The sequence below is a fragment of the Capricornis sumatraensis genome, chromosome 12 (genome assembly GCF_032405125.1).
Source record: "Capricornis sumatraensis isolate serow.1 chromosome 12, serow.2, whole genome shotgun sequence".
Lineage (NCBI taxonomy): Eukaryota > Metazoa > Chordata > Mammalia > Artiodactyla > Bovidae > Capricornis > Capricornis sumatraensis.
Genome location: NC_091080.1, coordinates 77,723,684 through 77,747,164, shown reverse-complemented (window position 1 = coordinate 77,747,164; position 23,481 = coordinate 77,723,684). Strand labels below are relative to the sequence as shown.

General features: G+C 38.8%; 1 protein-coding gene across 1 annotated transcript in view; it reads right to left on the bottom strand.

Annotated features, from left to right (window-relative positions):
* Positions 1-23,481, bottom strand: part of GPC6 (glypican 6) — a 1,216,347-nt gene that overhangs the window by 582,064 nt on the left and 610,802 nt on the right. Inside the window, exon 3 of the mRNA XM_068984623.1 lies at positions 21,566-21,957. Coding sequence (XP_068840724.1) covers positions 21,566-21,957 — 392 coding nt within the window. The remainder of the gene's footprint in view (positions 1-21,565; positions 21,958-23,481) is intronic.

Here is a 23,481-nt window from a genome sequence, read left to right as displayed (position 1 = left end):
TTGGACTGTGAAGAAAGCTGAGCACTGAAGAATTGATGCTTTTGAACTGTGGTGTTGCAGAAGACTCTTGAGAGTCCCTTGGACTGCAAGGAGATCCAACCAGTCCATTCTAAAGGAGATCAGTCCTGGGTGTTCTTTGGAGGGAATGATGCTAAAGCTTAAACTTCAGTACTTGGGCCACCTCATAGGAAGAGTTGACTCATTGGAGAAGACTCTGATGCTGAAAGGGATTGGGGGCAGGAGGAGAAGGGGAAAACAGAGGAGGAGATGGCTGGATGGCATCACCAACTCGATGGACATGAGTTTGAGTGAACTCTGGGAGTTGGTGATGGACAGGGAGGCCTGGCGTGCTGCAATTCATGGGGTCGCAAAGAGTCGGACACGACTGAACTGAACTGAATTGAATATTTACTAATTATTTGTGCAGTTTTATTTTTTCAATAATTCAACAGTGAATTTTCATTTCTCTATTAAAATGTATGCCCCTGTTGTCATTACATTCATGACTGGCAAAATAAAAATCTCTAAGGCCTTTTATTTGATTGGCCAAAAAGTTTATTCTGGGGACTTCCCTGGTGGTCCAGTAGTTAAGACTCCTCCTACCAATGCAGGAGATATAAGTTCAATATCTGGTGCAGGAAGACTCCACATGCAGTGGGGCAACTAAGCCCGTGAGACAAAACTGCTGAGTCCACATGCCTAGAGCCAGTACTCTGCAACAAGAGAAGCCACCACAATGAGAAGCCCACATGCTGCAACATAGAGTAGCCCCCACTTGCCACAACTAGAGAAAACCTGAGTGCAGCAATGAAGACCCAATGCAGCCAAAAATGAATAATTAATTGAAAATTATATATATATATAATTCATATACATATATACATACATATACACACACACAGACACACAGACACACACACACACATTTATATATATATATATATATATATATATATATATATATATATATATATATATATATAGTTTGTTCTAGTTTTTCCATAAGATCTCACAATTCACTGGGCTTTTCCATAAGGTCTAATGGAAAAACCCAATGAACTTTTTGTTCTACCGAATAGAAAAGACTCTGAGTATCTCCATTGTGTGGGCTTGTATCAGTGGACACTTGCCTTCTGCAACCCATCAACACCTCTGTCTCAGCACTTATTGCTCACTACTATACCCACTGGTACCCACTCTGGAATGGGAGTTCTTTTAGGGCAGGGCTAGGTCTTATTAATCATTGTACCCATTGCACCTGCCGAGGAGGTCGTGCTCAATACATGTTTGCTGAATGAAGGAATGAATGCGTGCATGAGCTGGTACCTCTTGTGGACTGCTAAAACAACCCTGAGTTAACCTTACTGGCTGTCTTTTTCATGCCCAGTTTGTTTTCAAAGATTTCTCATAGGAACAAAAAAAGCATGTGAATAAGACCTTTTTTTTTCCATCGTTCATTCATGACAACAGCTTTTTTTTTTACTCATGGGCATGAACTATTAAGGCCTCTCAGAGGAAATTATTTTAATTACAGAAATCAGAACAGCTTAATTGTAAATGTGCAGTGTGAGCACTTTACAAAAGAGATTAGTGGCTTTTCCCTTTATTTCCTCCTCTTTAATAATTCTTCTAAATCACAGTAAAAAATATTCCCAAGATTTCAGCAGGCTGGCACATCTTCCTCTTCTATTTAACTGCACTTAAGGAAATCTAAAACACTGATGCTCCAAGACTATGAAACTACACTCCTCTCCACTAATAATTCACTGAACTGAATTGCAATCATGGAGTAGGTAAGCTTCTAGGTAGACGAGTTCTAAAATACAAAGGGAAAATATGAGTGAAAAAATGGTTGTTCCAGTAACTATGGAAACTGTATAGATATCTATAACTGCATATAGCTAGATAATATAGATATTTTGGCAATCTGGAATACAAATGAAGATTCATTGCTTCTCAACAGATCTCAAGGTATTACATCATTTAGGTGATAGCCAAGGGAATGCATGGCTTATCACCTATATTCATTCATTAATTTTTTGGCTGTCTACAGTATCTTTCTACCTGGATGTCCCAGCAGGCATAAACTGAACCTATAGTTCTGCTGGGAAACCACATGCACTGAACATTTAATTTTATTTTTGGGAGGGTATTGGCAGAATTCCAGAAGGATCTACATATTATATCCTTTGCTAAAATAATCAGAAATTTAGGGCACTATTTACAATAAAGTGGGGGATGCTATGACATATGGCTATTACCCCTCCGCAACATTTCAATCATGATCAGACTGAAAGAAAGGAATGGAGTAATGTAACAGCAGTAATACATTTACTCAGTATCCACCATACCCAAATAATGGTAGTGCTTGCTCTGAGGAATATTAAAGATGAAAGGCATGTTCCTTTTTTTTTTTTTGGCATTAAGTTACAGTCTTCAGATTGACAAAGCTCATGGCACAGGAAAATGTCATGGAAACTCTAAAGCAACATATGTAGAACTCTACATGGACACGGTCAAAGTTTAGAATAGAGGTTCTGAAAATAAGCTGAGTTAAAAACAAAACTAATTAGGCAGAAAGGAGATCTGGGGATAGTAGAAGGGGTAATGAGTTTTTAGCAAGTTTTGAAAGGGGTAAAAGAGATGATTTGATGGGAAGAGAAGAAGACAGGATAAGGAGAATGGCAGAAGCAACACCCAAACGTTCACGTGGGAAAAAGCTTGGATACATTTGCTCAAACAAAACTGGGCATTGGGTTGGGACTAATGATTCAGGGCAGCAAGGTGAAGGAGAGCTTGAAGAGAAGACTTGAAGGCTGGGCTGCCAACTTCAGACTTGTTCATCTTGTAGATCAAAATCTGGTCGTCAAAACTGTGCCCAAAAGAGAGCTAAGCGCCTAGTAAACAGTCCAAATGACTGAAGTACTTGACAATAGACTGCTGAGCTTTATGAACAGGTCAGTGACTTAATCAAAACGGTATGTGATGAAATGTTCCTAGGATTCCCAAAAGAGGGGATGGAGCCTAAAGCCTGGAGAGGTTGTCTTGAATGGGCAACAACCTACACTTGATGGGATCAGAGTTCAGATTTCAGCAGAAACTAAACACAATGGAGAGGGAGAGACACAAACAGGAAGCAACACAGAAAGAAAATGACCTACGATGAGGCTACGGAGTTCCGCTCCAGATTATGAAGATCAGTCTTAACGACATTAGTTTGCAGGATCACTGAGTATTGAAAAAGAAATGCAATCATAGATGGTGGAATGAGACCAAGAATTTAAGGCTGCAGAGATAGACGTCATCCAGGAACTTTCTCTTCACTGGAAATACTCTGACATACTTGTACCCTCTCTAACAGATTTTTGACTCAGCAGTGAAGAGCCAAGAGAAAATGACACTGTCTCTAAAATTATGGGATGCTGACACTAAATTGCCAGCTGCCTGAAACTGAGTCAAAGCTGTGCTCAAAAAAACTGCTAACCTAATATTCTGGGCTCTCTTGAGGAAAATGACTTTAAGGCTTGCAATAAATCAGTTTACATATCCTAAATTAATTGAATGAATAGAATTATGAAATAAGTGTAAGGTCAGCTCTCTAGCACTAGTATATGGTGAGCCTGGGGAGTGGATGCATGGATCCAGAACATGGTGGCCATTACAGAGTCAGCAGTTGGGGCTGGGTTGATCTGCTTCTCTATATCACAAAGAGAATCCATTAAGAAATCCGCACTTGCAGGGTGGCTAGCAAAGTATCAATCATAGAATAGGAATTATTGAATAGGACCCCTCTTTCAATAAGCTTTTGCCCAATAGTAACAGACCTTTTGGGAAGATGAGTGTCAACTCTGTCAAACCCTAGAGCATGGTTTTTATACACATTTATGAATTATGCACTCAGTTCAGTTCAGTCGCTCAGTCATGTATGACTCTTTGTGACCCCATGAACCGCATCACGCCAGGCCTCCCTGTCCATCACCAACTCTGGAAGCCTACTCAAACCCATCTCCATCGAGTGGATGATGTCATCCAGCCATCTCATCCTCTGTTGTCCCTTTCTCCTCCTGTCCTCAATCTTTCCCAGCATCAGGGTCTTTTCCAATGAGTCAGATCTTCAATCAGGTGGCCAAATATTGGAGTTACACCTTCAACATCAGTGCTTCCAATGAACAGCCAGGACTAATCTCCTTTAGGATGGATTGGTTGGATCTCCTTGCAGTCCAAGGGACTCTCAAGAGTCTTCTCCAATACCACAGTTCAAAAGCATCAATTCTTCAGTGCTCAGCTTTCTTTACAGTCCAACTCTCACATCCATATATGACCACTGGAAAAATGATAGCCTTGACTAGATGGACCTTTGTTGGCAAAGTAATGTCTCTGCTTTTTAATATGCTATCTAGGTTGGTCATAACTTTCCTTCCAAGGAATAAGTGTCTTTTAATTTCATGGCTGCAGTCACCATCTGAAGTCATTTTGGAGCCCAGAAAAATAAAGTCAGCCACTGTTTCCACTGTTTCCCCATCTATTTGCCATGAAGTGATGGGACTGGATGCCATGATCTTCGTTTTCTGAATGTTGAGCTTTAAGCCGACTTTTTCACTCTCCTCTTTCATTTTCATCAAGAGGCTCTTTAGTTCTTCTTCACTTTCTGCCATAAGAGTGGTGTCATCTGCATATTTGAGGTTATTGTTATTGATATTTCTCCTGGCAATCTTGATTCCAGCTTGTGCTTCCTCCAGCCCAGCGTTTCTCATGATGTACTCTGCATAGAAGTTAAATAAGCAGGGTGTCTGTATAGAGCCTTTACATACTCCTTTTTCTATTTGGAACCAGTCTGTTGTTCCAAGTCCAGTTCTAGCTGTTGCTTCCTGACCTGCATACAGACTTCTCAAGAGGCAGGTCAGGTGGTCTGGTATGCCGATCTCTTTCAGAATTTTCCACAGTTTGTGATCCACACAGTCAAAGGCTTTGGCATAGTCAATAAAGCAGAAACAGATGTTTTTCTGGAACTCTCTTGCTTTTTCCATGATCCAGCGGATGTTGGCAATTTGATCTCTGGTTGCTCTGCCTTTTCTAAAACCAGCTTGAACATCAGGGAGTTCACGGTTCATGTATTGCTGAAGCCTGGCTTGGAGAATTTTGAGCATTACTTTACTAGCATGTGAGATGAGTGCAATTGTGTGGTAGTTTGAGCATTCTTTGGCATTGCCTTTCTTTGGGATTGGAATGAAAACTGACCTTTTCCAGTTCTGTGGCCACTGCTGAGTTTTCCAAATGTGCTGGCATGTTGAGTGCAGCACTTTCACAGCATCATCTTTCAGGATTTGAAACAGCTCAACTGGAATTCCATCATCTCTACTAGCTTACTTCGTAGTGATGCTTCCTAAGGCCCACTTGACTTCACATTCCAGGATGTCTGGCTCTAGGTGAGTGATCACACCATCATGATTATCTGGGTCATGAAGATCTTTTTTGTATAGTTCTTCTGTGTATTCTTGCCACCTCTTCTTAACATCTTCTGCTTCTATTAGGTCCATACCATTTCTGTCCTTTATCCAGCCCATCTTTGCATGAAATGTTCCATTGGTATCTCTAATTTTCTTAAAGAGATCTCTAGTCTTTCCCATTCTATTGTGTTCCTCTATTTCTTTGCATTGATCGCTGAGGAAGGGTTTCTCATCTCCCCTTTCTATTCTTTGGAACTCTGCATTCAGATGGATATATCTTTCCTTTTCTCTTTTGATTTTCGCTTCCAGTCTTTTCACAGGTATTTGTAAGGCTTCCTCAGACTAGTGCATGATGCACTTATGCATTACTAGTGAAATAGTAATTCACTAAAGCTATAATTTTCCAGTTTCTTAAAAAAAAAATAATGCCCTAAAATGCTTTTATCAGAAATCTAAGAGAATCAATACTACAGGGGCTTCTACCTGAAAAGTACCTTCTTTATCTCCCCGAAGGTGTAGAAGTATCCTCATATCTGTCCAAACACTAATCAGTCATGTGGTTTTGAGACACTTAATCCAGTGATGGGCCACCTTTATGAGCATAAGGGCCGCTCTTCAAGAATTAAATGTTTCAGAGAGCTCCCTGCAATAATAGTTGGAGAATTATTTCGTTTACTACTGATGCTGAACCCATGGATGTTTGCCAACTCCTGCATTAATTAGTCTCCTCCATCTCCCCTGGGCGGATGGAAAACTGTAGGTTAATTTCTGCCTGATGACTGACAATCTTGTGATGCTCATGATACTTAGGGACCACAGCAGTATCACATACAGAGCCAGCATTTGAGGGACCAGGAAGAACAAACCTCTCAATAAAATGTCTGTGTTATTTATGTCAGAGTTCTAGTCAGGGCCCAAAATGCATTATGAAAAGACAGAATCTTTCTCTATTTTACTCATCACCGGAGGAACTGTATGAGTAATCAATCACAAGGGTTTAGGCTGCCTGGTGTGAATTCCTAACATTCTTTGCCTCAAATAGGAGGGTGATGCATTAAAACTATACATTTGCATTGTCCCCTACATCAGCCACTAGCCATGTATGGCATGTGAAATATGACCAGTCCCAAACTGAGACCTGCTGTAAGTATAAAGTACACACCAAAATCTGAGGACATCATACAAAAAATTAAAGTATCGCATTGATAGTTTTTATACTGATTATATATTTAAATGACAACGTTGTAGATATACTAGATTAAAAATGTATTATTTAATGTGCTTACAGAAAATTATACAAATTCACAGGGATTGCATACATATATGATTCTCATCCTACTTCCGTTGACAACATTGTCATGGACCAATTTCTATTCTTGTTGTTAAGATTTTTTTTTTTTTTTTTGATGTGGACCATTTTTAAAGTTTTTACTGAATTTTTTACAATACTGCTTCTATTCTATGTCTTGGGTTTTTAGCCCGGAGGCATATGGGATCTTAGATCCCTGATCAGGGACCGAACTCACACCCCCTGCATTGTAAGTAAGGTGAAGTCTTAACCAATGGACCACCAGGTAAGTCTCAGGACCAATGAGTTTGATATCAGGTTTCTGTATTCAGACTAAAACCTCAGCACTTGAAGAGGCAGATTCCCTGTCATTCAGCTTCAAGTTCCTTATCTAATAAATGTAATAATTACCACACATATATCATGGGTTAGTACTTTTAATTACTGCATTGATGCAATAATTAAATGACAGTATGTGAAAAGTACTAACTACAGTGGCTTACAACCACTCAATAACTGTTAGCTTCCATTTAGATCAGACGGGAATGCATTTGACAGGGGTGATGACGCCATGATGACACTATTGGAAAAAAATTCTAGGCGTTTGCTTGCAAAGGTCCATTTCAGCAGAAGTAAACTTGGGCCATTTATATGATAAGTAGTAGTAGTGTTAGTCACTCAGTTTGTCCAACTCTTTGTGACCCCATGGACTGTAGCACAGCAGGCACTTCTGTTCATGGAATTCTCCAGGCAAGAATACTGGAGTGAGCTGACATTTCCTTGTCCAGGGGATCTTCTTGACCCAAGGATTGAACCCAGGTCTCCTGCATTCTAGGCAGAATCTTTACTGTCTGAGCCACCAGGGAAGACCATATCTCATATATGATAAGAATGTTCTCAAAGACATTAAAGGAGACGATTCTTTCCTGGTATCAACATCAGGAATAGCAGAGTCTTTTTCTAAACTATTGGGTTTGCTTTTATCTGATTAAAGAATAAAGTTTAGCTCATAGTGATGGCTAATAGAAAACTCAAAAGCAGGTTTGCAAATTCAAATGCTAAGGAGTCACTAACGATAGGTGAAGCTCATTGACGATGTTTTTTAAAACATAGGTACAATTTGCATGTTAAATGTTTAGAATATTTTATATTTCCACAAAAAATAAAATAAGCTTCCTACTTTTTTTTCCTTGAAACATGGCCCTATCATCTTTCAGTTCTTTCACTTTTAGTAAAGACATGGGTACAGAGAAACACGTCTATCTTGTGAGGAAAAGAACCAAACACTGTGATAGATGGTGATCCACACTGACTTCAGAATCAGACCAATCACAGGAATGGTCAGACCCAAGCCAAACCAGAACACAAATTCTCAAGCTAAAACAAACTCAGCCTGTATATTTACTCCAGCTGATTTTGCTACACAGGACACAAATCCAGGTTGGTTATATCTTTAGAAATTGCTTGTTGTCGTTTAATCGCTAAGTGGTGTCTGACTCTTTTGTGACCCTGTGGACTGTAGCCCACCAGGCTCCTCTGTCCATAGGACTTCCCAGGCAAGAACACTGGAATAGGTTGTCATTTCCTTTGCAAGGGTATTCTCCCCACCCAGGGATCGAACCCTCGTCTTCTGCATTGGCGGGCAGATTCTTCACCACTGAGCCACCAAGGAAACCCTTAGAAATTGTAGGAATCCACAATTTTGTCAATCTTCCTCATTTTAAAACATTATTTAAACTCTTAAAGAAGTCATGCCAAATGAACACATCTGTGAGACAGTGAGGAATAAAGTCCACAGCTTTGCAATCTGGCTAAGATGGAGATATTCAGCCCAATGGGAAGTAATAGGGAGATCTAATAAACATTTTTCTAGCAGCCTCATCTCAATACCTTTTTTATGGGTACATCTTTTATTTCCATAAAACTTGCTTCTAATTCTTGTTAACTGTGTTGACTATAAATAAACCAAGAAATTCCAATAGCCAAATACATGATAAAGAATATATGAAATAGCTATGTATGCTGGCTCTGAGAGTGTAGAGGAGTTAAACACCCACACCATCATGTACACACACTTAAACTGCTTACTACAGTTGCTTCCTTCTTTGAGAAAAAATGTCCAGGGGGTGACTGTTTGTGAAGATCCCAGATATACTGGCAGCAAGCAAATCCTTTAGATTGTAAAACAAAACTTTAAAAATGAGAGTAATTTTGTAATAAAAGTGCTATCAATGAATGTGGAAAAATACTTAAAGTGATGAAAAGTAGAATCCAAAATTAAGTATCCCCCATGATTTAAGAATAGGGCTTCCCAGGTGGCACAGTGGTAAAGAATATACCAGTCAATGCAGGAGATGCAAAAGATATGGGTTCAATCCCTGGATCAGGAAGATCCCCTGGAGGAGGAAACTGTAACCCACTGCCGTATCCTTGCCTAGAAAATTCCATGGACAGAGGAGCTGGGTGGGCTACATTCCATGAGGTCTCAAAGAATGGGGCATAACTGAATGACTGAGTATACACACAAATGATTTAATAATATGTAATATAAAAGCATATTAGGGGTACAAACCACTAGAGATGCAAATTTTGACACTGGTTATCTCTAGGCAGTGAGAATTAAGGATTATTTTAATTTCTTCTTTGTATTCTTCTGCATTGTACACATTTTTTTTTTCTTTTTGGATGAGCACATACTGATTTTGGAGTCAGAAATAATATGCGAAAATGCATAAAAATATTTTTCTGACCACTAACAACAACTAAGTGTCATTTTAAGCTAGGATGACAGCTTTATTTGAACTCTTTGGGTAATTTATAGAGGAAAAATGTTCATTTGGCTTGAGTGATTTATAAGATCAATTTCATTTCCCCAATTCCCTTTGTCTCAGAATCACAAAACAACTGATGAAATATAAATTGATCAGGAGAGAGACTCTGGATAGCTGAGAGTCAAAGGTCCTGTAATTTATTAAATAATGGGCATATCAGAATTTCTACGCAAAAACCTATCACTTTCACACATGAAGGAAAGTAAGAAAGACTTTCAATCTGGATTCTATCTACTCTCTCCCAGCCAAAATGTCAGGGTACTTTTTCTCTCCACTCCAAAGGAGATATTTCTCGTATCATATGGAAACAGCGACATAAATATTTTATGTAGTTATTTTCTGCCTACAAATGCTTCAGGATACCATGAGGTTTTGTCTTTTCAGTAAAACACTTTATTGGAAGCACAGCTGGGTTCTCCTTGGCCCAGCCTCTAAATTGAGCGACAGAACTCTAACAGGAAAGGACTTCTGCTGAGTGATTGGTTTGCTGTTCTTTGTATTTATTTATTTATTTTTGGTTGTGCTGGGTCTTCATTGCCTCTTGAGCTTTTCTCTAGCTGTGTTTAGCAGGGTCTATGTTCTAGTTGCTATACTTGGGCTTCTCACTGGTGGCTTCTCTTGCTGTGGAGCATAGGCTTTCAGCACAAAGGCTTAGCAGCTGCAGCACGTGGGCTCAGTAGCTGTGGAAAACTGGCTCTGTGGCTCGGCAGCATGAGGGATCTCCCTGGACCAGGGATCAAACCTGTGTCCCCTGCAGTGGCAGGTGCATTCTTAACCGCTAGACACCAGGGAAGCCCTGCTATATTTTAAAGCACGATCAAACCCTATACTTCTGACTAAATGCAGTCCACTTTCATTGAAAACTAGTGAAATAAATGTTGCCTTACATCTACCTGTATTTTTAGCAAGACAACTTGTTTTTAGAAAGCCAAGAGCAAAGAAGGAAGTTGTAACACCTATTATTTACAAATAGCTCTATTTCCTTGCGGAGAAACTCATATTTATGCCTCCTATGAGAATGATATGCAGAATAATACTGTTTCCATAAGGACTGTATTTGTGAAAGTCTCAAATATTGAAGGGAGGGGCTGCTTTGATTGCCCAAGTCCTCTGCAAAATGAACAGAGGAAAAGTTTGCCTTCCTGGCTTCTTAAGACATTACGAACTGAAGAGGATTAAATTTCCATAAAATATCTTGTTCTCTGCTGAGTATTAAATATGACAGTGGCATTTTTGACATGCAGCATCTTCCTGCAAGGATGAAAATGAATTTTTAAGAATCTGTTTATGCCAGCCACTTAAGTGTCAGCTGGTGTTAACTTGGAACATCAGTTGATTCAGGTTATAGTTTTACTTACTTCTGAATGTCAAAATCACCATTATCCTATTACTGACACTCTGAACTGTCCATTTTCACCCGGGGCTATCCACTTTAGATACAGGAAAAGGCAGAGTTTCGATATTGTGTGGGACGATGACTATTTTCTAAGCATCTGGGATTGCTCCATTGCGTCTGCACTGAATATCACTCATCAAGATGGAGAGAGAAAATGCATACACATGAAGGGGAAGAACCCATTGTTTCAATGTGGAAAAACACTTAAAGTGACAAAAGTAGGATCCAATATCTGTGTCATGTTATCACAAACATAACAATGGAGAACATCTATGGTATGTAATAATATGCCCCCATCTTTCTTCCAATAAAGTATCTGTATGACCTAATGCCTCCTTTTAAAAAAATACCAATATGTCGTACTCCCTACATAAGTCCTGCTTTACTATGTCAGCACGATTAATGCAATATAGCTGTCAAGCTTTATTAAAATTATTTTTGATGTGTATCTTGGCTCATAAACCTCTACAGTGCACTGATATTACCTCAGGGAATGTCCTTGTAACATTGAGTCTCTGAAGATGGGACAATAAAAGAAAAATCCTCCAAACTTTCAAGTTCAGCTATGATATCACAGAGCTGGCAACGTCTCCTGTCAGCACTCTGAACGTGCTTTTTTGCATGTGAAAGTAATTACAGCAGGACTGTTGTTCAAACCTTGTTTCACAGAACCTTCTGGTAGGAAAAGCATAAAGGCATTCAGAGATAAACATCCAAGAACAGAGTCAGCACTGACGCTGAAATATACTGTCAGGTGCGTTTTTCTTTATGAAGCCATTTCAGAAGCAGCATTCTTTGAGTTACAGCACTTGAGTGTTAACCTTGGACCTTTTAAGATTTGTTTAATTGGTACATTTTAGAAGTGGATATTTCCTATTAGTAACCTAGATGTCCAATTGTTGCACATATCTTCCATGGCCCCAGAGGAGTTCTCATACTTGTGGAATACACATACACAGCCGGCATGCCAATCAAAATGGGTTATGGGAGCCCATCATGGTTGGAAACATAGAGAAGGCTCTCCAAGGGAAGAAGGTTAGGGCAAGGACACACTAAGAGGGGTAAAGGGAGGCTGAAAATAGAAAGAAAAAGCTCAAACACACCAACAGAATCAATGAATAGAGGTTCACCATCTTCCTCTTCTGAGGGTTATTCTAGAATAGTACTGATACATTTGCAACTATCTGTTTAAGGCTCAAATGCTCTGGACAGGATTTGGCTGGCTGTTTGATTTTCCCAGGATGTCATGACCTGATATCTGATCCTACAGGGCATAACCAAGATGCACCTCACATCAAGGAGAGACACCACGAAAGTTAAACAACATTACAGAAGATTCCACTGGTGGGGATCTTAGATGTCTCAGCAATGTGAAATTGCTATCAAGATTTCTTTAATGGCTTCAACTTTTGACTTGTTGCAGAATGATCACAACTTCATGAATGGGCTCTATAGACCAGTTATAGACCACGCTTTGTTCAGTCTGTTCTAGAAAGTGTGGGAACAGAAGAGTTAACGTTTCTAAGCAAAAACAAAACAAAACAAACAAACAAACAAAAAACCACCATTCCAGGGAAGATGCACTGCTAAAGTTTGTAGCATCCTAACGGCCAAATCAAAGATCTATTTTCTCTGCCCCTCCCACTTGACTATCTGCAACATCTGTTGCTGCTGATTACCCTATCTCTTGAGCACTTCTCTTCCTTTACTTTCAAAACAATATGCTTTTGGTCATCTGCCTTCTTTTTTTGTATCCTCTTCAAGTATTTATACTCCCTGATGTTTCATCTGATCCTGTTAGCTTTTTTTCTCCAGCTAAATGTTACCAGCCCTTGCCAACAAACATGTCTATGTTGTGTGTTTAGTCACTCAGTTGTGTCCGACTCTTTGTGACCACATGGACTGTTGTGCACCAGGGGGATTCTCCAGGCAAGAACACTGAATGGGTTGCCATGCCCTCCCCCAGGGGATCTTCCCAATCCAGGGATTGAACCTAGGTCTCCCACAGTGCAGACGGATTCTTTATCATTAAGCCACCCAGGGAAGCCGAAGAATACTGGAGTGGGTAGCCTATCCCTTCTCCAAGGGGAGCTTCCCATCCCTGGAAGGGAACTGGGGTCTTCTGCATTGCAGGCAGATTCTTTACCAGCTGACTATGTTGGTGATTCTCAAACCAGTCAGCAGGTAGACCACAGGTACTCAGTTAGAACAAAGAGGGTGCCTGGAAATGTGCTTGATGCTGGAAAAACAATCTGAGAAGCCACCGCATTTTATACCCCGCTGATTTGTTCCTTTGTTTCTCCAGATGTGTGCTCCACTCTGCTCCACCTGCTTGGAATCAGGTCTCAGTGGTCACCTGGGCAGTTACAACAGTTTGCATTTCTGCATTCACCAGTTTTCCCCGCTCCAGTTTATCATATCCATGACACAGAGATTTTCACCTCTTTCCTAGGAAAAAGGTAAAAATCTGACCACATATTTGTCTTTTGAAAAATCTTAGCTATCACTTCTTGCCAATGCAAGGTCCTTCAAATTCCTTTCCTGGAAATATAAAATCCAAATAACTCATTCCAGACCTCCTGGCCACATCTTAACAAAATCAGGACCTGCCACAATTCATGCCTTTAACCTGCTGGGTCCTTGGCAAGGAAGCCCCCTAGATCTTTACCTCCTCTGTAAGACCCTATTCATCCTGTAAGTCTAAGTCTGACTATAACCCACTCTGAGGTGCCTTTTCCAATTTCTCAAGGCAAAGGGAAGCATACATTTCTCTTAATTCGCATAGCATTCTTCCCACTATCTTCATCTTGATCCTTTGTACCACACTTAAACTTTTACACTTCAGTCCTTTTGGATACACTGTGATTTTTGTCAGTGTAAATGCTGTGCATCGTTATTTCCTGTTTCTTGCAGAACAATGTCCAGTGAAGAGCAGGTGCTCAGCACATTTGTCTCTCAAAAGTAATGGAATGCATTTAAGCAAAGAGAGACAAACATCATGATATCATTTATATATGGACTTTAAAAAGGATAACAATGAACTTATTTACAAAACATAAATGGACTCACAGTCATAGAAAACAAAGTTATAGTTACCAAAGGTGATAGAGATGGGGTGATAAATTAGCAGTTTGGGATGAACACATACACTCTATTATATATAAAATAGATAAACAGCACGGAACTACTATATAGTACAGGGAACTATACTTAGTATCTTGTAATAACCTATGAAGGAAAAGAGTCTGAAAAAGAATATATGTATATGTATGAATAACTGAATCTCTTTTCTGTACACTTGAAACTAACACAACATTGCAAATTAACTATATTTCAATAAAAAAGAAAGGTTACATTTTAATTATGAAAGCAAAACAGACAAGGACCAGAATGTTAGTGAAAGAGGCAGTTTTTATTCAAGGGTTCCATCTGAGTTTCCAGTCTTATTTCTGCCTATTCTGTGTTATGTATTTCATGCCTCAGGAATACCCAGGAGTACTTGCAGCTCCCTGCACTCACCTGTGGTTTCATGCTGTGTTTCTGCTGAGTTTTTGCCTCTGCCTAAAACACCCTGCCTCCCCTACGCTTGCTGCCCTCATCATCTGTGTCAATGTCCACACATCCTTCCACGTGTCATTCAGGCCTCTCTACCATCCTGAAAGTTCCTCACAACCCAAGGTTAAGCTAGATGTCTTTCCTCTCTATTCCCAAAACGATTACTGTAGAAATGACATTATTAGATTATAATATTAAAATCATTAGAGTTTGACATTGTTTCTCTCTCCCAATTAGTATTTGTAAGTACTTTAATTTGCATAGTCTTTGTATCTTAAGAACTCTAAGATACTTTGTATCTTAAGATCTTAAGAACAGTACCTGATGTATAGAACACATTGAACTAATGCTTATTGATGAGGCCTTAGCTACATTGCCACAATGGCTTCACTTTTACAAGAATCCAGTAGGATCAAACGAATGTTGAGTTATTACAACTACCCATCTTGGACTGTAGGAGAGTGAAAGATCATACCTGTTAGATATTGTCAGAACTGTGGTTGCCAAACTTTTTCTAGCTAAGTTGCATTGGCACAGAGTTAAAGAACTCCTTACCTTCTCCTTTCTTCTATGAATACAACTTCAAAACTGGATTCAATGGGGAGAAACGTGCCCATTTTATTGGAATTCCAAAAGATAACATAATTTTAAAATAAAATAGCCTAACAAGCATCTGGTGCTTCCCTAGTAGCTCAGACGGTAAAGAATTTGCCTGTAATGCAGAAGACCCAGGTTTTAACCGTGGATCAGGAAGATCCCCTGGAGAATGAAATGGAAGCCAATTCTTGAATTCTTGCCTGAAGAATTCCATGGTCAGAGGAGCCTGGCAGGCCACAGTCCATAGGGTCGCAAAGAATTGGACACAATTGAGCAACTAACACTTCACTTAACAAAACATATGTTATTAAAAACAGACACAAGCTACCAAAAGACCATAAAGAAAGGATACACAAAAAGCTCTTAATGCATTGGAAATAAATGGCTTCATTCTCCTCAATTTTCACTCTCTTAACCATTTTCCAAACACACCCCTAAGCAAGATGTGTATTTTGCAAGATAATTTAAAATTAATAAGAAAGATTTTCATTGTTTTAATCAAAATTACCAAATAGTTTTCATAAAAATGGGACCTTGTCTCTTCCCTGAAGTCCTCTGTAGAACACTACACATGCTATTCTTCAGGGGAGAAACTCTTTTGTTCCTCTGATCCCTGGACTTGCTCACACCCTTACAATTTCCAGTGCTTATCACAGTACCCAGATCATGGTAAAATTCATACATCTTTAATGAAGTATATTAATAAGCTTTTTTTTTTTTTTTTTGCTGTTTTGGCCAGTAGTACTAAAGTTATTTTGTTACTATTTTTTTAATCATGAAATTATTTATTGATTGATGGCAAAGCACTTTCTAAATATAATATAATGCCCACACCATCATCATCAAACAACAAGCATATATTATTCATGCTGATTGATACCTTACCTATTCTTCCTAATATTGTATATTATTGATTATATTATTATTCTATGTTGACAATCATCAATTACAGAAAAGAATACACAGACCACAAAAGAACCAACAACAACAAAAAAATCTTTCATTCTCCTAAGGCCTCTTTGTGGTCCTTTTCATTTCTGGATGACTAAAAAAATTAACTCCAATCAAAAGATGACCACAGAAGGAGCAAAACAGGTGGTTTGGGTGACAGGTACAACAGGTGGTCTTAGTTTGTGTCTTAAATTCTATCTCAGAAGCAAAAGCTAGATAGAATATCATTTCCCTTTTCAACTAGCTATATCCATGGCATATTCTTCAGAATAGTTTTCAATTATTATCAAAGAATGTTATGAATGGATGTGTTGCATAGCCTTCATTTCATCAAATTTGATGATCTATTTTTTTTTTTTCCAATCTTGTAATGTACCAACCACAGTTTTGGAAAATGGACTCTCTGTTTATAGCTTTCTAGGTACATGTTGCTAATGCAAGATTGTTTATTCAGCTGGATGGGTCCATTAAGAGGCTCCCCATGTAAAGATACTATTATGGATAGCAGACATAGGCAGGTGTCTGTTGATAATAATATTCTGGTCATACTAAAGCCAGACTTTCTTTTCAAAGTCCCAATCCACAAGGAATAAAAAAAAAATTAAATAGAAAAACAGATGCATAATAGATTGAGAGAGAGAGAGAGAGAGAGAGAGAGAGAGAGAGAGAGAGATAAGTGACAGTATTTGGCCACAGTTCAAGTTCCATAGATTCCAATTCCATTATCTACCTAATTTGTCTGGAATGAATCAATAGAATGACTTTCATAGTTAAAGTGGTTGCTACTGACACAGTTTATAGCTTTGCCTCATAGACATCACATTTATTAAAGCAAAAAGATATGAAAGTCATGTCTTTTTTGTTTAAATGCCTTCAAGATGGACCAGTGAAGACACTATAGTCACTTGCCTTCATGATGAAAAATAGAAGCTCGGTCTAAGCAGACAATTGTTGTTATCTCTATGCAGCCCTCTTTCTGTTCTTCCCATGTCTGATTAGCTTCAGAGGGACTGATGGCATCCAAATTTCCATTCATGAATGAGTGTATATAAGGAAGTAAGAGTGGTGCTTTCAAAAAGGGACCATACTAAAAAAATAGTGAGGATCCTCTCTCTCAAGACTACTATATTATCAAAGATTGCTTTTATGTTCATTTTAGACCTTTGTCTCCATGCTTACTTGATATTATTTAGCACAATGTGAAACATGGAAAGTGAATGGTCAAATCTACAAACACCAGTAAGTCTGATGAACCATGGAAGGCAGCTCAGGCACTTGAGCATATCTACAGAGATGGAAAGAATCACAGATGAACAATGCCAAGTCTCCTCCCACTTTAATCTCTCTCATTAAAAAATCTTAAACCTGCATGCAGATATACAGAGCACAGAGATTAAGAAACAGTATGTTATCAGAAAGTATGGAATCCCCTGATTATCTCTCTTTTATAATACATCGAAACCTGATCCCCAGATGTTATTATTATAGGATATCTGTGTTTATTATTTGAAAGTTTTCTTCTTTCTTTTTTTCCCTGCTAAAGAGATAAATTTTCCAATCAAAACAATTAATTAGAAGTTATTAATGATGCCTTCCTAGATTTAAGAAGTCTTTGTAAGAGAAGAGACTTCTCTAGTGGCTCAATAGGTAAAGAATCTGCCTGCAATGAAAGGGACACAGGAGATATGGATTCAATCCCTGGGTCAGGAAGATCCCCTAGAGGAGGAATGGCAGCATACTTCCCGAGAGGAGGAAATGGCAACACATTCCAGTATTCTCGCCTGAAAAATCCCATGGACAGAGGAGCCTGGCAGGCCACAGTACACATGGTCACACAGAGTTGGACACAACTGAGCAACTAAGCACACGGGATCTCATATATATTTTAATTCCTAAATTATGTATTGCTTTGTACTTTTTAAAAATTTATATAAGTGGTATATGACTTGAGGGACATGAGTTTGAGTACGCTCCGGGAGTTGGTGATGGACAGGGAAGCTTGGTGTGCTGCAGTCCATGGGGTCGCAAAGAGTCACACATGACTGGCGACTGCACTGAACTGAAATGGTATATATTCTTTGGGATTTTATTTTATTTTTTTGGTCTCAAAAAGATTTTTGTAACTGATTCATCCACACACGTGGCTGGAGTTCACTTATTTTCAATGCTCCATAGGATTTCAGAAGAGATCATCATTTATGCAGATGGGACATTTGTGATATTTTCACTTTATATGTTATTATAAATAATGTTGCTGTGATTCCTACACATAGATTTGTATACAGGTGAAACAGTGTGTCCAGAGGTTAGAACTGTAGTTTTAAGATATGCATGTATTTGATAGCACGTGCCTGCATGCTCAGTTGCTTCAGCAGTGTCTGACTCTTTGCGACCCCACAGAATGCAGCCCACCAGCCTCCCCTGTCCATGGGATTCTCCAGGCAAGAATACTGGAGTGAGTTGCCATGCTTTCCTCCAGGGGATCTTTCCAACCCAGGGATCAAAACTGCGTCTCCTGTGTCTCCTGCATTGTAGGCGAATTCCTTACCCCTGAGCCACCAGGGAAGCCCCATTCGACAGCACATGTATTTTCAAACGGTTATTTAAAATTAACTTGTTCCATCCAAAGCCTAGAAAAAGACTTGTGAGATGTGAGATGGCAAGAGTAAGTTCTAAAAATGGTTATGTTGACGTCACCAAATTAGTTCTCTATTTTTCTGGTAAGGAAATTCCCCAAATGTTGTGTCAAAACATTTGTGTCAAACTGCTGTGTTTTGCCAAAGAGATAAATTTCCCAGTCAAAACAATTAATTAGAAGCTATTAATGATGCCTTCCTAGATTTAAGAAGCCACTGTAAGAGAAGAGGCAAACTGCAGGATAAAAAATACGCCCTTAAGCCAAGGTGCAGGAGGTAAGTTGTTACAGTTTGTGAATCTCTTTTGGAATTTTGCCTTGAATTCCTTAACTCTTCTACAATCACTTCACAAATTCCAAATCATTCAAGTAACAGACCACAAGGAAACTTCTGATATATGAGGGGCTAATCCTCAAACACAATTCTTACTTCTCCTCTTAATATAGACAGTCTTGTAATATTTTCTTCTTCTCACAAGGAATAGTTTGGTTGCTGTAAGTCATCAGCACCCAAATGGTACTAGCGGATCTGCATCTGATTTAGTCAGCTACAGACCATCTGGTCATCATTAATAAGAAAGTTCACTGATAAAACACTTAAATCCCTAAATCATAAATCATTTGAGAAAAAAAAAGTTCTCAGCTTCTAAACCAAGGCGATATATTCCCATCCATCTCTCTCTGTTTCAATCCATCCATCCATCTAACCATCCATCCATCCATCCATCTATTCACCTACTAGAAGGCAGTAACCAGATGTCAGTATGGGATTTATGATTTGAATAGAGTAGGGCTAATGATACTCAGGCCAAACAAGTCAATATCTGCATAAAATAGTAAACATTCATGGTCACATGACCACAAACAACATTGCAAGCCCACAGCAGCTATTCTGCAAATCAATGTTGGTCATGAAAAAATCAAGGGAAGAAAGATCTCAGTGTTGCAGAGTACATCTCACCTCATGCCTAGAAAACAAAGCAAAACAACTGAAGGTCATACTGCACTGACGATTGGTCCATGATATCAGTCTTCACAAGGAAGGTGGATCTGTTAGCTTTTGGTAGACAAAGATCTCAAGACTGGGACAGGCAGGGAAAGACAGGGGAGAGGCGCCATTTCCCGGCTGCCCTTAATGCCGTCCTCTGAGAAACAGGAAATAGAGCCATCTGCAAACTCGCTTGAGGCTTTTTAGATGGACTGATAGAAAATATTCTCTTACCTGACTGAGACGTCCCCAGAGTAAAATATATGTATCTAATCATTATTCACACTCAGGCAGACTCTATATAAACAATCAGGACTGTCACAGGTATCAATCCACGCTTTTAATTTCTTACCTCATGTGTCTCAAGCGCTGGCAATTTCATTCTTCAATAAAAGCAAGGGCTTCAATTTGAAGCCACCATGACTAACATTTTTTTAACAACAAAATCTATCTCTCAAGAATATATGGAATATATATTTATTTCTTATATCAATCTGTATGTCACAGACTTACCCGAGTGATCATGTTTCCTCTTATTACTCCACCTGGCCAATTCCTTATTGATCCACTTTTGGGGTTCTATTTCCTTTGCTATTTAGAATGTTGTTGATTTTCAATGAAAAAAATTGTTTTTAACATCAAAGTTATAGGCCATTTGTATTATTAAATCCCTTGTGATTATCTTCCTCAGAGCATTCTTCCAAATAATCTTTCCATATGCTCAAGTAACCTTTTTAAGAATTGCTCATTTAAAAAATGGACTGCTATGAATTTTACAAATAGAGTCATAGAGAAACATTTCTTAAGGGTATATACATCTTTCTACCAAGATGTAAATACTGAGGAGATCAAAGTGGAGAAAAAAGAAACATGGCAGGATAGTACCAATAGTTATAAATAATATGTGGCTATTTGGCACAACTCTGCAGTAAGAAAGTAATATTTAGCAATAATCTTTGTACAAACATGACCTTCTTTGGGTGACATAATACCAGACTCCTGTTACCTACTGGTTTAACTTTACCTCTTAAGGTAATCATCTTCCAGTTTATTTGTTGGACAGCCCTCATAAATGGGCAAGCCTATCTCATAAGAGCAGTTGAATGTCAAGGAAGAATTTAAACAAAGGCATATATCCTTTACACAGGAAACAGTCAATGTTTAAAAACAGCAATGGAAAAAGACCCCATCCATGAAAGGTTTAGAGACATCCTCAAGGAAAGACACATACATGTATTAGTGATTTATCTTTTTCATAAGCCCAATGCAATACACAGCATTGAATTACAAAGATAATGGATAACAGAAAGAATTCTCCACCAGAGTCTACACTTTGTATTCATTAGTCCTCCCTAATCCAGTTGTACAGGTGTCAGCTAAAGGCTCTTCTTTTACTATTAAGGAATTTGCCACATTGACAAGGGTGATAAAGAAGAAGAAATACCAGGTGCTGGTGTTTTGAGCAACAACTTGTCTCCACTTGCAGTCACCATGAAGACTGTCACCTTGTGACTTCCCGGAGGATTATAACCTCTGGATAGACTGCTGCATGAGTATTTATCATCCTTAAAACTGATCAGAAATGCCAAGTGGTCATGGTTACAAGACACCTGTTTTCATGCATTCCCTGATAAAAGCTTCCCTGCTGAATTGCTGATAAATACTGACATTATGTTTCAAACCATATGGAATGGCTTGAAATCCTGGCTCCTCTCACACAAAGAATTAAGCTTTGACATTTAGTTGATTTAGCAAGACCACTGTACGTGAGAACTTTTACTTGAATTTTAAAGTAAAAAAAAAAAAAAAAAAACCACCGGTTTTAAAAAACAGAAAACGGGAAAGGCCAATTAGAAAGACAGTAGAATTTCAATTACCTTGGACACTCGATTTGCAACTTCTCTGCCCACGGTCAGCCCTTGGACAAATGTCCGCGCAGCAATGAAGGCGCGGGTGATCTGAATTTTCAGCTTCCGGGGAACATCTCCAAATGGCTTCAGCTGGTCTGTGTATTTGCTCACGCACTCCAGGTAGTCCTCACTGAAATGATACTGGGGGTTGATCAGCTGAAACATCCGTTCCAGGAGCCGAGCCCAGAAGTCATTGAGCATTTCCTCCAAATTCACATTGCCCCCTGTGTAGTATCTCTTAAGCTCTGTAAAGAGGTCCTGGAACACTTCTGAATTCTGCATGTACAGCATTCCATAGGTCCGTACAAACATATCATTTAGTGACTTTTCTGCATTCTCCAGGAGCTCTCGGAAAAACTCTGCAAAGTAAAACAAGAAAGCAGTCATAAATTAGAAAGATATAGGAAGTCCAAAACATCCACTTACCTCAAAAACAACTACTTCTAATGGTTGTTTTCACAGGAAAAAAAAAAAAAAAGTCTCCTGTGATTAAGGTATCAATCAACTGATGAAAATATTTTAAGTGAGATTTGACTTGTATCTAAGATCTTCTCTCAAGGAAAATAGAAGAGCATGAGATTTCTGTTGGAAAGAACATCCATTAACATTAGGAATTTACCATTTAACACTCTTCCAAAGAAGTTCAATTATTTTTCCATTTGTTGTAAATTTTAGAAAACTCTATTAACTTGAATCAGAACATGTGGCTAAGTATTATCATTAATACAATAAATGCATAACTGATAAAAAACGTTTGCTCCAGTCTATTTAAAAATCTGTTCTAACCACTCATTCAATTAATTTGCTTTTATTTGGAAAAGTTCATAAATGGGATATTCAAAGTAATGAAATATTTGGATCCTTTGGAGTTGTTATATAAAGTAATCAACCATCAGTGTTTACAGACTCATAGTGTAATTAAATTCACTTAATACTAAAGCTATAATAAACAGAATTTAGGCTGCCATAATGAATCAAAAAGTTATGGAGTACCATGTATTATTATGATAAACTATCACTATATAGAACTTGAACAAAATATAGGTATTTGGGCTTTCTGGTTAAGAGGTTCTAAATGAAAAAGAATCTACCAAGAAATGACCGCTTTCATCCTGAAACAGCACTCAAATATTTCTGGGAATAGTTACAGTATGTAAGAAATGGGATGGAAAAAACAATGTCCCTGGGTACTGTTAGACTTGTTGGCCTCATATTGGTCTCCCTCATATATATGGAATCTAGAAAAAAATGGTACTGATGAACTTATTTGCAGGGCAGGAATAGAGACACAGACATACAGAATGGTCGCATGGACATGGAAAGGGGCAGAAACAGGAAGGGGAGATGAATTGGTAGCATAGGATTGACATATATACACTACCATGTGTAAAATACATGGCTGACCGGAAGCTGTTGTACAGCACAGGAAACTCAGCTCCGTGCTCTGTGATAACTTGGCGGGGAGGTGGGGCGTGGAGCTGGAGGGAGGCTCGAGAGGGAGGGGATATATGAATGCATGTGGCTGATTCACATTGCAGCACAGTAGAAACCAACAACACTGTAAAGCAATTATACTCCACCCTCCCCCCCCCCCCAAAAAAAAAAAGAATAGAGAGGAAAGACACACTTCACGTGTGTACAAAGCTTATCCATTTGCACTAGAGCAAGCTCAAGCGTTACCCCATTTGGAGAATGTAATTGGGGGTGGGAAAAAGGCTAAGGAAAGATTATGCTTCTGAGTCTGTGAACCCAATTCCCAACAACAGAGTAATTCCACTTTACCTCCCATTGTTTTCTCTTATTCCCAGAAGCTAAGGTCAGTCTCAGCTAATGCAGGGAACAACCATGTCCTGGATACGTCAAGGAACTCCAACAGGAATACA